This window comes from Schistosoma haematobium, chromosome 3 (genome assembly GCF_000699445.3).
Source record: "Schistosoma haematobium chromosome 3, whole genome shotgun sequence".
Taxonomy (NCBI): Eukaryota; Metazoa; Platyhelminthes; class Trematoda; order Strigeidida; family Schistosomatidae; genus Schistosoma; species Schistosoma haematobium.
The window spans coordinates 26648151-26664427 of record NC_067198.1 but is presented as its reverse complement, the minus strand read 5'-3'; the positions used below and the strand labels follow the sequence as shown (position 1 = coordinate 26664427).

General features: G+C 34.8%; 2 protein-coding genes across 2 annotated transcripts in view; both read left to right on the top strand.

Moving 5' to 3' along the window:
- MS3_00005388 (uncharacterized protein) overlaps positions 1-6421 on the top strand; it is a 32421-nt gene extending 26000 nt beyond the window's left edge. The window contains exons 4-5 of the mRNA XM_051213453.1: positions 2704-2855; positions 4360-6421. Coding sequence (XP_051069438.1) covers positions 2704-2855; positions 4360-4592 — 385 coding nt within the window. The 3' untranslated portion in view covers positions 4593-6421. The remainder of the gene's footprint in view (positions 1-2703; positions 2856-4359) is intronic.
- Positions 6422-6549: 128 nt separating this feature from the next.
- Positions 6550-15793, top strand: MS3_00000098 (uncharacterized protein). The gene is made up of 4 exons (XM_051208005.1): positions 6550-7683; positions 10762-11079; positions 14843-14888; positions 15662-15793. Exons 1-4 carry the CDS (start codon positions 7366-7368, stop codon positions 15694-15696), a joined length of 717 nt encoding a protein of 238 aa, XP_051069437.1. The 5' UTR covers positions 6550-7365; the 3' UTR covers positions 15697-15793.
- Positions 15794-16277: the final 484 nt, after the last annotated feature.

The window sequence follows — 16277 nt, the reverse complement described above, 5'->3', positions numbered from 1 at the left end:
GGGCTTAACATGACAACCGATACTACAATGTCTATTCTTATTTTCCACTATTCATAATTGTCTGTTGGTTTGACAAAAGAAATGTAAAGAACTAGCTAATGAAAAGTACTTACTTACGCCTGTTACTCCTCGTGAAGTTGCATAGGCCGCTCACCAGCATTCTCCATTCAACACTGTCCTGGGTAATCCTTTCCAGCTCCTTCCACTTGTAATTCATCCTTTTCATATCTGCTTCTATTATCCGACGTAATGTGTTCTTAGGCCTTCCTCTTTTCCACTTCCCTTCAGGATTCCAATTTAGGGCTTGTCTCGTGATGCAGTTTGACGATTTGCGTAATGTATGTCCTATCCATTTCCATCGTCTTTTCCTAATTTTCTCTTCAGTTGGGAGCTGGTTTGTTCTCTCCCACAAAAGGCTGTTGCTGGTGGTATCTGGCCGATGGATGTTGAGTATCTTGCGAAGACAGCTATTTATAAATACTTGTACCTTCTTGATGGTGGATGTTGTAGTTCTCCAAGTTTCAGTTCCATACAGTAGAACTGCCTTGACGTTGGAATTGAAGATTCTCACTTTGATATTGGTTGAAAGTTTTTTTGAGTTCCATATGTTCTTTAACTGAAGGAATGCGGCCCTTGCTTTTCCAATCCTCACCTTTACGTCTGCATCTAAACCTCCTTGTTAATCGATGATGCTTCCCAGGTATGTGAAGGATTCTACATCTTCCGGAGTTTCGCCATCAAGAGTGATTGGATTGCTGTTCTCCGTGTTGTATTTGAGGACCTTGATTTTCCCCTTGTGTATGTTGAAGCCTACTGATGCAGAGACTGCTGCTACACTGGCTGTCTTTATTTGCATTTGTTCGTGTGTATGCGATAGGAGGGCTAGGTCATCTGCGAAATCCAAACCGTCTAATTGATTCTGAGCTGTCCATTGTATTCCGTGTTTTCCTTCAGATGTCGAGGTCTTCATAACCCAGTCATCCACCAGGAGAAAAAGGAAGGGAGAGGGTAGACAGCTTTGTCTGACTCCGGTCCTTACTTGGAATGCATCTGTCAGCTGTCCTCCATGCACGACCTTGCACTGTAGTCCGTCGTATGAGTTCCGGATAATATTGACAACCTTCTCAGGAACTCCGTAGTGTCGAAGAAGTTTCCATAACGTCCTCCTATCCACACTGTCAAATGCCTTGTCATAATCAATGAAGTTGATGTATAATGACGAGTTTCACTCAACTGATTGTTCGACGATAATCCGTAGTGTTGCAATTTGGTCTGTGCACTATCGATCCCTACGGAATCCAGCTTGTTGATCTCGAAGTTGGGCGTCTACTGCATCTTTCATCCGGTTCAGCAACACTCTGTTGAAGACCTTCCCTGGTATTGACAGTAGTGTTATGCCTCTGTAGTTCTCACATTTGCTCAGATCTCCTTTCTTTGGAATCTTGACGAGGTGCCCTTCTTTCCAGTCCATCGGCACTTGTTCCTTCTCCCAAATCTTTTTGAATAGAAGATAAAGCATGCTTGTGGTTGTTTCGATGTCTGACTTCAGTGCTTCAGCTGGTATGTTGTCGGGTCCTGCTGCTTTCCCGTTCTTGATTTGTCTGACGGCCATTCTGATTTCTTCCTTCGTTGGTGGATTGACGTGTATGGGAAGATCTGTGTGTGCTGCTTCGATGTCCGGTGGATTCATTGGAGCCGGCCTATTCAGGAGTTTCTCGAAGTATTCTACCCATCTGTTCCGCTCTTGTTGAATTTCAGTGACTGGCAGCTAATGAAAAGTAATAGGTGTAAATTCTTATGTATTTAGTTTGCTTAATATCTAACACTAATTATCTCATGTTCCTGCTATTGAACCTATGTGTCGTAATTAATGTTTTGCCAGTGTTTTCATTAATTTTCCAAAACAGCTTAGTAGTACAGTATATATTCTTCTGGTCTAATATGTTTACAAGAAATTGTAGTGAATACCGGATATTGCTTTAATGTTGTCAATATTCTCAAGGGTGGAGGATCTATATCTTTAGATTAGGGCTGTTTTTTGGATGTAAGCTGACATCGTTTACCACCGCTTAGTGTAGTTACGAAGCTCAGGTTTGTGCATCAGTACTTCAGCCTCAGTAAATAGTTGCATACTAGGGATATTAACCGGTTGTCAAATCTAAATTGATCAAAAATGTTTTTGAAGTTGTGACCTAATATTTGAACAGTAAAAAGTTTAAAATGCATTTATTCTCCTGCCTTACCTAACTATTCTAGTATTATTGATCCAAGATTATTTGTCAAGTTATTTTTATGACCAGCCAACCAGTCAATACAGTTTAAGCATTGAACTGAACAACTCACCTGCGGCATGTATTGTATTTTCGTTTCTCATGTAAACATTAAGTATATTACCCTGCAGAATCCATGTGTCTTTCAGTTTCTATATTTTCCTGACTTATACAATGCTTGTATGAACACATCTTTGATTGTTTCAGCTGATGAATAAAACCATGCCTCATAGTTTAAGGTATTGATTCTCATCTAGATATAAACCTTGTTATTTGTTATCGTCTTGACACAATTCATGAGTCGATCAGTACCATCGTACTTAATATACTTATCATCAGGTTGCAACAGATTGTAAGGCTTAATAAATTAACATCATGAATTGTTTATTTTATTTTTCTATCACTTATTCATTTTTTCCGGCTTTTTTTACAGAGAAGCTTCTAAAGGCACTCGTTATGAAATGTTTACACGCTATATGCTTCATTCAAATATTCCTAACATGTATCTGTTTTCTGAGCCTACTCCTGAAAAATGTCGTTATGCAATAAACATAACCAAAAAAGTTCATTTTCTTCTTTTGCTTGGTAGGTAAAGGGAAGTTTTGTTATTTAACTAATTAAATGTTATACTACAGTCAACTAGTAATAGATACTTACCTGTTGAGAGCCTCCATTTTTGCGATAATTCAAACCATGTTAATGCCAACTAATGCCACTGTCGTGCTGAGTCTTACATAATCTCTATTCGTCTGTATTCTGGTGTCATATACCTTAAGCTTTGCGTAAATACTAATCTCCTGACTTCGATTTTTTTAAAAGATAATATCATTAATCATTTTATAAATCATTACTAAGAAAGTAAGTAATATAAGATAATAGTAGTCAAGTATTTATGAAAACATATTCGAGGGAGTTATCGTTGCTAACGCATTCAATTTTTTCCGTCTCAGGCGATTAGACAAAAATACTATGGAGCAATTCTTCATATCCAAAATTCGTTTTTGTTTCTGAATTCTATGTTTCCCGAGCGATCATGATTATTTAATTATCCTATTAATTGCTAATATAACATAAGTGTCCTATATTTTTTAGTACTACTCTGTCCCTTTTTAAAGAAACAAAGGAATGTCATCTGTAGAAGTTGGTTGGGTTTTATATTTACAAGATGTTTTTAAGTCGTTGTATATGATTTGCCAGTTTTATAACTGCCACTACTATTGTAATGAACGAAGACTCGGGTGAGCAAAGCAATTTGTTTTTATTATATGAAATCACACATTATTTCTAAAATATGAAAATACATTAAATACACGATTTATCCATCTTCCCTCAGTTGTCCCTTGCAAACTCCATCGTCCTTTTATCCGTATTTTTATTTTAATTTCTTTCTGTTTTCCTTTCTCTTCGTTTTCCTTCTCTATCTGTAAGAATCCTACTTTCAATTCCTGATACACACTATTTATACCTGTCCGTACAAGAAGTACACACCACATTGTGATTAGCTACACACAAATTTGATTTGCACTTCTCGATATGAATTCTGTAGTATTTGTTTTATAAAAACAGTAATAATACTACCTTTTATATACTACGATTCGGATTGATCAGAATCTTAAAAGTTAAGTTTATTTGCTTCAATTTACCTTTTTTCCTGAAGTAGTCTGAAGGCTAATAAACTAACCATATTGTTTGTTTCATTTAGAGTTGCTTTGTTCACTAAAACTAATATGAGTTGTTTGATAGTCAATCTATTCAGCATACAAAATATCCATAATACTAAAGAGATATTCATTTGATTAGTGTTTGTTTGGACACAATTTTTCTCAGTAGTTCAAAGACGTAGTGATCTAACTTACCACTTTGAGATGTGTTACGGTTGGAAAACACTGACGGTCATATTGTAACCATTTATGGTACTTGAAAAGCTATCAGAATTAATTCAAATGTGGTTAGGGTCAGCTTCTTATACATCTGTTTATAACCACGTGGTCCATCTTTTGGTTTCCTTATCGTTGTAATATTTCAATTTTAAACAAAATTATAAAAATCTAAATCACTTCAACATCTTTATTTTTTGTATACATTTTAGGCGGTATTGTTGATTATAGGATCATGACTGTACAGCAACTGAATGAGTTTGCGGCATTGTCATCTCAAGGCTTGGATGGTGCACGTAGTCATTTGGTTATGTTATTAGAGCAAAATCGAGGCGGGCAAATTGTGCAAGACTTAAACTATCATCAATCTTTCATTGTCAATGGACTAAAAAATTTGTATGACGAAACAAAAAATAGTAACGAGTCGTCTTCATCTGATTCATGAGTCATAACTATTTCAAATTTTCAGTTACCCTTTTTGTAAATATTTCGAGTGGATATTGTTAATTATTGTAAATATAAACATTATTATATGCAACAGTCACTTTTAATTCATATAATCTTATTTTCTTAAAACTTTGATACTTTTCGTTATCTTGAATAATTTATTAAAGCTGTGGTTTATTCGTTCAATCTCTCAAATTTCAATCAACAACTCAACACTTAATCACTACGACCTATAACGGTTTCGATAGGTCGATAGTATTAGTGGCCCTAACACAAATCACCTGGCTCTTTACATAATACAGTAACCTGTTATTACGTGGCTTAGTGTTTTAAGCATTTGGTTTCCAACTATCCGATTTCATGTTCGAAATCTGCTCTTACTACTCTTATTCGGCTAGTATTTGAAAATGTACTCAATCACGGCATTACATTACTTGAGTACGTAGTTACACTTGTACTTTGGATTTCTAAGTGAATGGACGCCTAATGATGAGCTTGTATGCACAGCATAAATGGGAATACACCTATTTTTTAAAATCTTGTTTAAATTTCACTTTTTATTATTGAGTAATACAGTTATAATTTATGACCTATTTTAGAGCTAATTTCATTATTATCACTTAATCTGTTAATTGATAACTAGTGGTGGAATACTAAACTCAAGTCTCATCCTGTATTAGGCACTAGTAGATCGTATGTACCTAGATTTCATTGGTGATGTAGTTATTAGTGTAATACTTATAACTCCATGTGACACGGTTTTATGTTTCTAACCTTTCAAGTACAGTTGGACTTTAGTAACGTATCGATGAACTTAATTCAAACATTGCTAATGTGACTCGTAACAGGAATAAAGTATCCAATTCATTTCGATTTATTAATCAGATGGGTCAAATAATTTTAATGTTAGATTTTATAATTACTTGATTCTATTCACAACTTTCTGATTTAGCTTTCGAATCAAGATTTTATTTTTGAGAATTCCATTTCAATTTAGCTACCAAGTATGTTAATTATTTGTCATTCCAACCGCACAGTCTAGTTTTCATATTTTAATTCAAACATATCAAAACAAAATGAAAGGTCACATAGTTCTTGTCCACAAGGTCTACATCTATTTCTGTCTGACCAACTGAGTATTTGTCTTGGTATGTACGTAAAGGCTATAGCTCACCATTGAGTGTTCAAAGAACTAGAAGCAAAGGTTCCGCCCAAATTCTCGCTTCGGTTTGGGCACCCGGGCAGTATCGCAGCCCTCTCACAAATCAAATGAGATTAGTGTGGCGTATATGTATTTGGTACTTCCTTGTACCAATATCTATGTGTTCAAACAACAAACAAATCGCTTAATATTAAGGCTTTTCTCTAATTTTGAAGCAATTGAACTTTCACGTAGGATTCGAATCCGTATCGTTCACTGCCTAACAAAAGGTGATATTACCTTCGACTGATCATAAATTTCACAAAACCTCAATTCATTGTCTTGTCGATAAATAGATACCAGGTCACTTATCCTAGTGGGTACATTGCAACATGAGAGATAGAATACAGTCAGCACTAGGGATCAGTTCATGTAAATGTATTATATATCTTGTTTGTAAAAATAATCGCTATTCATATGTTTCCGTCAGTTGCACTTTGATTTAATTCTAGTTGGATATTCATTTATATTTACCTAGTTAATATCTTCCAGTTACAATGAAAAGTGAAGTTGTATGATAACTTAAAAAAATTCTAACCAGCAGGATTTGTTACATTTTGAATATTCCGTTTTTTCTTTGTTGAAAAGACTTGTCTGTACACTTTAACGATAGGTTTTTAAATAAAATAATGGTGTGATCGATTCAGATCTTCGTGTTGGATTGTAAAAAGTTTTATTAAAATTATTCTTTATCTTTTGAGAATTTGATATATATATATATATATATATATATATATATATATATATATCCCTGATGTAAGAGATGTCTGATTGTGGGATACCTTAAGATCATGACGGACTATATTTTCCGAGTTAGTGAAGGTTAACACAATTTCAACTTAAACGTTTGTTCGAATCAATCATTTGTATGCATGGGTACTTGTTGATTATGGCAGTTCCCATTATGTATAATCCACAGTATTTTATGTTTCATATAAACTTTTCGTGTCGTATTCTGCATTGCTGTCGTCGAGTTTAACACTCATCATCCACTTTTACTGTAAGCACCAAGATTTCTGAATAAGTTTTAGTTGCATTCATAAGTGATAAAAGAATTAGTGCTTTAGTTTAGTGACTTAATCTTGTTATCTTATTGGAATAGATGCAATCCGTTTCCAGTCTTAACAGTACGTCGTCAGTTTACATCAAGGTCATTGTTTTAGAAACTCCAATGATTTAAAGATTGATATATAGTGAAAAATTACACCCACTAATTGTCCTACATTAATTATTTTGCTTATACTCTGAAGAACTAATCTGTGTGTTTTAGCTAGCCTCCCGTATTTCACCTTCCAGTTACTATTGATGAGAAGTAGACACTTAACTAGATTGTTTCAAAATGATATACTTTTTTTAAAATGCATAACTTTTTGATAAGCAGTTTTTTTCATTTTACTATTTGAATGGCTATATGCAATTCTTTAAAAATTGACAAAAGATTAGATCTACATGTGTAAAATATTTGATTATTCATTGTTTCTTATAATTGTTAGTACTTTAATTCCCTTACTCTAGCAAAGCAACCTTTCAAATATAGAAAAAAGAAATATCGAAAATAAATTATATTTTCATGAATCTACCGAAATGTATACCCCACTTGATTATATCGTATAAACAAAAATGTAAAACTGTTTGTCATCTAATGACCGCTACTTCCCTATTATTAATATCACCTTCACCGTTATCAACGAAGTCTGATGAAATAAACAAACCAAATGGTTATAAAATACTAATGAAATCATCATCAGTTCGATTACGATTAGATAATTTACCAACACGTGTACAACAATATTTTAATTTTACTCCTGATAAACCATCCGAATTTATTACTGTATTGTCAAGTGATATACAAAAAGTGATTAGGAAAACCCATTGTTCAGTTAACTTTGTAAGTTTTAGAATTTATTTATTTGCTTTATATGTCTTATTAAGATTTTTTCTTGTCCTCTTTTTATAACACGGGAACAATTAATATCATGCTATATGAACCTCAACTCCGCTTGTAGCTCTACTAGATCTACTGCCGGTCCCAAGCCCGGGCAAAGGGGAAGGGTTGGGTGTGTGGCCGTCGACCCCCATCTCGTACAACACAACCTTGCTAAAAAGCACTAACCAAAATAAATAATTTATACCAATTAAACTCTACCCTCCGAGTTCAAGGAAGATTTATGGCGCCTCATGATGGAAGTCAATATTCTTCCGAAGTCACGAGGTCGATGCCCCTTCTAACAATCAGAGTAACAACTTATATCGGTACATGGAATGTTCGGACAATGTGGGAGACCGGGACGATCAATCAAATAGTTACGGAAACGAGGGGATACAACTTGGTGGTGCTCGGAATCAGCGAAACCCATTGGGTCCAAACTGGACAGCAAAGTATAGATTCGGGAAAGATGCTGTTGTACTCTGATCACGAAGAAGAAAATGCTGCGCACACTTGAGCATTCGACGCTAGAACACTCCCAAGTCTCACACAGGCCACTTGTTGAGTAGACAGTGGCGATCAACCTTCAACGCATTGTCCTTCTCATTAGCTTCTTTCATGGCTTCGAATGTGACCGGAAGTCTGGAAACTGCGTCTGCCAGTACTGTGTGAACCTCAGCTTCAACATCTATGGAAGCTTCAAGCACCTCTTCTTCTTGTTTTGCATGGGAACTAATTAATCTTGAGAGGGCATCTGACTGTCCGAAATCCGTTATCGGTTGATACTTTATCTTGAAATCATAGTCAAGCAGTGTAGTTGCCCATCTCTGTAGACGGTTTTTGTATATACAGGGAGATCTTTCTTGGATTCAAAACTGTCAGTAGCCGTTTATGGTCTGTTAGTAAGGTGAACTGTCTACCAAACAGCATCTTGTGGAACTTTTTACAGCGAATATAATGGAGAGGACTTCTTTCTTTATCTGACTGTAGTTCCTTTCTGCAATAGTCAGCAACCGTGCAGCGTGGACGATTGCCTTCATAGACCTGTCAGGCTAGGTATATGAAATTACTGCCCTGATTCCGTAGTTTGACGCATCTGCTGCGACCACAGTTGGAAGATCTGGATCACAGTGTGTAAGCAGAAGGCTTGATGATAGTTGTTTTAGTTTTAGGAATGCTTCTTGGCATTCTGTTGACCAGAACCATTTGATATCCTTTTTCAGCAATGATGATTTCGCTTTTATAGAAAACTACAAATACCTGACAGTCTTGTACCATAATTGACACTATTTGGAATAACACTCCTTTCACTTGTCTTCTCCTTTACGACTTAGGAGTGTTCTAGCGTCGAATACTCAAGTTATACGCGGCATATTCAGAATATAAGCTCTAGATATAACACATACACAAAGCTACATGTATCTCATTGGATCACACCACAGAGAATCGGATCAGTCGTATCTGCATCAGCGAAAAATTCAGGTCATTAGAAGACGTGAGAACCAGAAGAGGAGCTGGCACAGCTCCAGATCACCACCAACTGGTGGTTGCCCAGATGAAACTAATGCTAAAGAAGCATTGGACAACTGAAGAAACAGTATTACAAAGATCCAATGCAACCTTCCTTCAAGATACTGACAAACTCAACGACCTCAAGGTAGCTCTCAACAACAGGTTCCACGCCCTACAAGATCTACCCAGAGAAGAGGCGGCTACTATGGAGGACAAGTGGGAAGGGGTTAAAGAAGCACTAACTCCAACATGTCAAGTTCTGGGCCTCAAGAAGTGTCATCTTAAGGAATGGATCTCTATGGAAACCCTGGACAAGATTCAAGAAAAGAAGAACAAGAGGACAGTAATTAACAACAGTCGAACAAGAACAGAGACATTGAAGACACAAGTTGGATACACTGAAGCAAACAAGCAAGTGAATAAGACTATTATAGCTGACAAGCAGAAATACGTGGAGAAGCTAGCAACAACCGCTGAAAAAGCTGTAAGAGAAGGAAATATGGAACAGCTTTATGATACGACGAAGGAACTAGCATGAAAATATAGCACTAACTTTGAATTCTGAAGGAAAACGGTAAAGAGGAAGGCCAAAGAAGACACTGCGCCATGAATTTGAAAGCAGACATCAAAAGAGCGAATAGCAAGTGGCAACAACTGGAAAGGATTGCCTAGGACAGGGTGGGATGGAGAATGCTGTTGGGTGGCCTATGCTCCTTTGCGACGGTTAAGAGGCGTAAGTAGGTAATGGGTATCTGAACCTCAGTTTGAACTGAATTTTACTCATTTAAAACAACTAAGTGACTAAATATAGTATGGATGATTAACTTAAACTAATTCAGTGGACAACCCAATAAGAACCGGTTCATGTACTCGTCTATTGGTACTATATTAAGTTGAAAGCAATTAGAACCCCATGAGGAATTTTTCCATTTTCTATATTTTATGATACAATCGACACAAAGTTCCTGATTTTATGGTGTTTACTAGAATTATGGAAAGGTCATTTGATATTTAAGCTCATTTCATTGAAAATCTGTCATCTCTGCACACCCTGTTCTTGTACAACTATGTCTTCATAAACAGTGTGGGATAGGGTAAAGCGTGAACATCTTTGAAGTATTAAACTTACAGTTTCTAAACAAGCAATTTAAGGGGTAAAAAGAAATACTTGGAGATTCCAAACCCGTCTTAGTTTCAGAAACGATTCAATCCCACGGAGGACTGATCAGTTTTACGCACTCGTGAGAAACTATCAGTTCATAGCCTTAAACACTTATTGAATTGGAGCTCCATGTAGCTTTAGAAAACCTCAGTAAAATTTACTTTAGTCCAGTATTATCACAAGAATAAACTATAGTCGAACTTCATTATGCTGAATGTCTTTCAGATAACGGTCGGACTTAACCTTAAGAAAATTCCAATAAACTTACGTCGGATGTTTTTATTTGTGATAGATGAATTGAAACGCATACAACCATATTCAAAGTTTCATTAAATAATTTCATACTTTTTTTTACATATTTATAGATTAGTGATGATATACAACCTCCGTTACTTCAACTGATTTCCAAAGATGATACATCAAATGTCAACAAATCATTACGTAAATATGGGATTAATTTGCAGGGGAAAACTCGAGTAAAAGTGATTGAATTTAGTTCTAATATAGACGATAATATGTTTAGAGTCCGGGTGAAACAGGCAGAAGATTTTTTACAAGCAGATCATTTTGTAGTTATAATTATTAAATTGAAACATCTTAAAAAATTATTGTCGAAAAAAAATATACAGTCTACGACTACGAAAGCGGATGGCGGTGAACAGCAGTTGCGAAATTTGGGGAAGGTACGTGAGTGCAATAGAAGTTTATATATTCGGATTTAATTTAATTTCCTTGTATTTAATATATTGGTTGTCGTATATCACATACCTACTTAATTGTCATGTATTATTTACGTCAAGAGTTTTTATTCAGCACCATAATACAACACTACCCATTTTATCACTTGTTAAAATATCTGTGTGCACATTACAATAATAAAACAGTTGCTGTTCAAATCGCTCACCCATTATTTCGTGGTTTTCACTTAGTTTAATGTACCCTACAGTGACGAAAATACCAGAGATCACAAAATCTGTGACAGGGAGTCTTATAAACCGATTTCATGGTGGGGAACGTAATTATTAAATTGAATTTGCAGTCAAACAATTAATATTCTTTGTACGTATTACACAATGAATTGACTCAATCATTTCAAATAAATAATACATTTTAATGCGCCCTAGTATGACATACCATATAACTGACTCGTAGGAGTACGATTTCAATTTCCATAGCTGATGCTCAATCGTTAGTTTAATTATTATTTCTCTACACATTTAAAAATCGTTCACTGACACATCTGTTTGTCTCGGCCAAAACAATTACAATCACCTGCAGTTAGTCATTTACAACAACTAAATTGTTGAGAAAAAACTATTCCCCAATTTATACAATGATCATCTGCCCTTTCAAAGGCGTTTGTTGCAAACTCTCGATACTACTGTATATACTCATCGATAGTTCACAAGTTTAAACGTTTATTAATTTGAAGTGCCATCTGAAAAACCTTTCTCAAGAAGCAACTCGAACTACGTTACAAAACGTCTGTGATTCAGTTTTCCGCTCATCGGTTTATTGTATATATACTACCAGTTCATTGTTATTAATGTTTTCTATTTGCTTACTGTCATGTCAATAATATAATCGGTGAGACTATGATTTATAGACGACCTTTGGACGAAGCTAAACTGATCTTCAGAACGTCTACCTACAAACTAGGACTAAATGAGGGTTATAAACCAGTGTAAGGGACTAGAATTATGATTTTCAGTTGATGGTTAGGGTGAGGAATTAGATTTAGGGTTCTCATCAGCTAAAATGTCAAAACGCTATTTAACCGAATGGATGAGTGAATTTCATGCCAAAATCCAAGATGTGTTATCTTATATCTGATTGATTCGTCTATAAATTATAGTCTCGCCATATCATCTCATTTTCTGTGTGAAATACCAAGGCGTGCAAATTCCGACAAAATCGAAACTTCAGTCATCTTCTTGATCATATTACTAAATCTTATTCTCCGTTTCGTTGCTCTTACGTTTGTATAATGTTTCAAAATGTTTGAATTATAGCACGAACTAAGAGTCCCAGAAATAACGCAATTGAATTAAGAAGTAAGACACAAGCACAAGCGGATGTATTGTATTTGGAATTCGAAATCGAGCATTCCACAAGTACAGAGGTATTATTAGTTCGTTCAAACACCACATCCGCCACAGCTTAAATAGAAGTATAAGTGTTTGTAATCGGTTGTACGTCTTCTTAAGTTCATCCTGAGTCTGTCCGACATTGTATAAGATAAAAACTTTGTAGTATCTAGAAAGTGCTCATTAGTATTGGAATTAACAAACGAAATCGGAACAGACTCACCTGGAATTGTATACAACAAGCATGTCGGTTTTGTACTGAAATCATTAATATCTAGAATTCAAACCATAGATTTTTCAACACTATCCTCCCCCACGAAATAATGTTGGATCTTTATATCCCAAGTTATGAATAATGTGGCTTCATTTAAAACATATTTCTCACATTGTTTAGAGTAAACATTAGAACTGTTTTTGTGATAAGGGTAAACAGCAGTTGATATGAAATCATCCGAAATGTAATCAAACTCGAGGTCACTTAGTACTCGTGCTTCGCATTGAGCAGGTTTTTCACAAGGATCAAATGCATTATGAGGATAGGTAATATATGATATGACATCAGGATTTGATTCTTCTGAAATATTCTTATGAAATTCATTAGGACTGTCATTGCAGAGCGTAGGATCGTTAGAAAAATCAGCATCTATCCAAACCACATCAGGTTTTCGATCATGATTAGGTTCATTTAACATATTTTCCTCAGAATTGCAAGTAATTTCATTAGAAATATGTGAATTATTAGGAAAAGCCATACCTGGTACAATAGCATGAGAATTCTGATAAATCGGTTGATTAGGAACTGTTGTCTCACAAGAATTCTGGATTTCATTTAACTCTGAACTGCCATATGACTACACTGTCTTTTGAAATCGTTGATAAAGATGAATGATCATCATGAATACTCGACTCAGTAGAATCAGAATTACAAGACTTAATATTAGTTGCAGTAAAATGAACATTAGCATTACAAACTGACTGAACTTGTCCAATATCACGACATTTGAAGCACTTAGAATTACGAAATTGACATGAATTAGAAGAGTGGAACTTGCAACAGGACAAACACTAACCAAACTTGTCCCCATCTTCGTGAACTGCATCGCGACTCCTCAATGAATTGTCTGCATAACCTTGAGTATGCACTGGGTCAGGATGACGTACTAATGTAGTGGTGTTTTTTATATCCTCATGAATCATTTTACGAAATCTTCCTCCTTTACCGCATTCGAAATTTGTATAATTAACATAGTCTAGCAGCAGTTCCTTGAGAGTTGTATTAGGAAGCGAGATAGGCTTTTCCGGCATAGTCAGAATTCTTAATAAGCTGTATGCTTCTCTCCCAATGAATGTGAGGAAGTGTGCCACAATATTAACATCCTCGTCATCTTCCTTGGTCATAGCCCAGATTTCGAACCTTTCAAAGTAATCTTCAAAAGCTTCCGAAGTTGAATGAATGTCTAACTTTTCCATTACAGGCTCCATCGCGACGCCAATATAATGCTTTGGATTATTTGAATTGTAGTATGAACTAAGAGTCCCAGAAATAACTCAATTGAATTAAGAAGTAAGACACAAGCACAAGCGGATGTATTGTATTTGGAATTCGAAATCGAGCATTCACAAGTACAAAGGTATTATTAGTTCGTTCAAACACCACAGTTTGTCACAGGCTTCCTAATTTTGTTCACCTTTCAATGAATAGTATTGGTTTGAAAGCAGTTTCCTAAATATTTGAAGCTACACAAGAAGTAATTCACATATTTATAAAAGGTAGAAGAAATTCACATATATAGGTTTTAAATACCATCTGAATTTTTGTCATTATGAGACCGCTTTCTGTTTGCAGTTAAGTTCAAAGAATAATTAATTGATGACAAGTTATTATTGATCTGGTTGGTCACATTTTCTCAAAATTACTTGATGAATAAGGACATTAAACATGTTATTGAAAACATCTCGAATATTATTGCTTATTTTTAGAATTAGTCAATCTATACGTTGATTCTTATACATGTCCACAAATACATATAATTTTGCTCTGTATTATTGTGTTCATTGTTTAGGCGAAAATTAACTAGCATTACTAATATACAGCTAATGTTGTACTGCTTATAATAACTTTTAAACATCCACATTCGTATAGGAAATATCATCCATTATCCAAATAAAGGTACTTCAATGAAGATCTGTTGGACGATATCACTTACTAAAATTGTATAATCGTATTTATACTTATTTTACATGTAGTAGTTTTTCATCTATTATCTTTATTTAATAATCCGTTTTATTCTAGTGCTTGATGCAGTATTGTTTTTTCTAACAATTATTTTGCTTTCTCATCTTTTTTAAAAAACCTCAGGTGGAATATGAGAAAAATGTTGCAAAGTACGCTAGAATATTTGAAGGTATACCTTATTGTAAAGTACACATTATTGATCGACCGAATGTGTTAAATATTGTTATGACTCTAGAACGTATAAAAATAAATTAGAACAATAATTATTACCAGTTTGTTCTTTTTTTAACCAGAATCATAGTATTTTCTGTTGAAAAGTCCATCATTTTTGGGATAATCAAAAACACTAGTGTGATGTTTGTATGAACTAATAATTCTTTTTGTATTGATGTCTATCTGATTTTGAATTCCAAATACGATACGTCCGATTATGCTTACCTAGTAATACCTGACTTAAAATGTGTTATTTCGGGGAGTTTATTATTTCACTCAAGAACTTGAAATCATTAGATTTTGATGTGGTACGAAGTCCTTGGCAAGGCTCACATGTTGGTGATCAGAGATAAATGCAGATATATGTCGTACAGCAAGCAATTGTAAAAAATGTCATTGGTTGAAAACTCAGGCTTTGAAGTGGAATCCATGGCTAGTATCGTCTGAGGCCTGGGAGGGAATTCATGCAGACTATTGTGGTCCGTTTCTTGGCAAATACTATGCACTAGTAGTCATTGCTTCTTTTTCAAAGTGGCCTGAATTTTTTTCACAACTTCGCCAAATCCTGGTTTCACAATCCAAGCATTAAGAAAGGTGTTTGGTTTAAATTGAGCTTTTTCGAAGATTTATAGTTTGTACAATAATCTGAATACTTCTAGTTATCATACAATATCAATTACGGTCGTCAATAACTATGTAAAACTTCAGGTTCTTTTTATTTTTGTGTAGTATTCTTTACGACAAAAGCATGGTTCAAAATATAAGAAACTATGGAGACGTGACAGGAACTGTTAATTATAAGTATTATTAAATTCATGATAATGTTTGTTATAACTTCATTGTGCTTGCATTTTCTGCTTAATTATATATTCAACTTATAAACTCATTTTTCTGCATCAAATGTTGTTCTTTCTTTACCTGTAGTGATGACTTATCAATAAACTTTTGCACAATTTTTGTTTTTGTTTTTATCGTAGTTTCATGGGAACGTTTATTCGATAATCTCAACAGGTGGCTATTTGTGACAATTAGAAATAACTATGTGTTTGGTTTACAAGTACTGGTTTCGTTGTGAGAACTTATAAGTACTGAACCAGTTTAGAAGTTTCGCCAACCTGTTGCTTCGTATATATGACTTTCTTCACTGTAACAGTATATTCGGGTGAATAATTGCAAGATTTGTAGTCAGAAAGAATATGAACTTTCACCAAGCCTTAACGGGATCTGAGACGCTACGAACTCATCGCTTGTAGCGTTCTTTTGCAAAATAATTCGAAGATTGCATCTAGTTGTTATATTTATATTTAAATAATTCGTTACATGGACAAACGTGGAAGTGATTAAT

Coding starts and splice junctions, on each gene's coding strand:
- MS3_00000098 (XM_051208005.1), top strand. CDS start 7,366: ATGAATCTACCGAAATGTATACCCCACTTGATTATATCGTATAAACAA. Junction 7,684..10,761: donor CCCATTGTTCAGTTAACTTT/GTAAGTTTTAGA, acceptor ACATATTTATAG/ATTAGTGATGATATACAACC. Junction 11,080..14,842: donor AGTTGCGAAATTTGGGGAAG/GTACGTGAGTGC, acceptor AAAAAACCTCAG/GTGGAATATGAGAAAAATGT.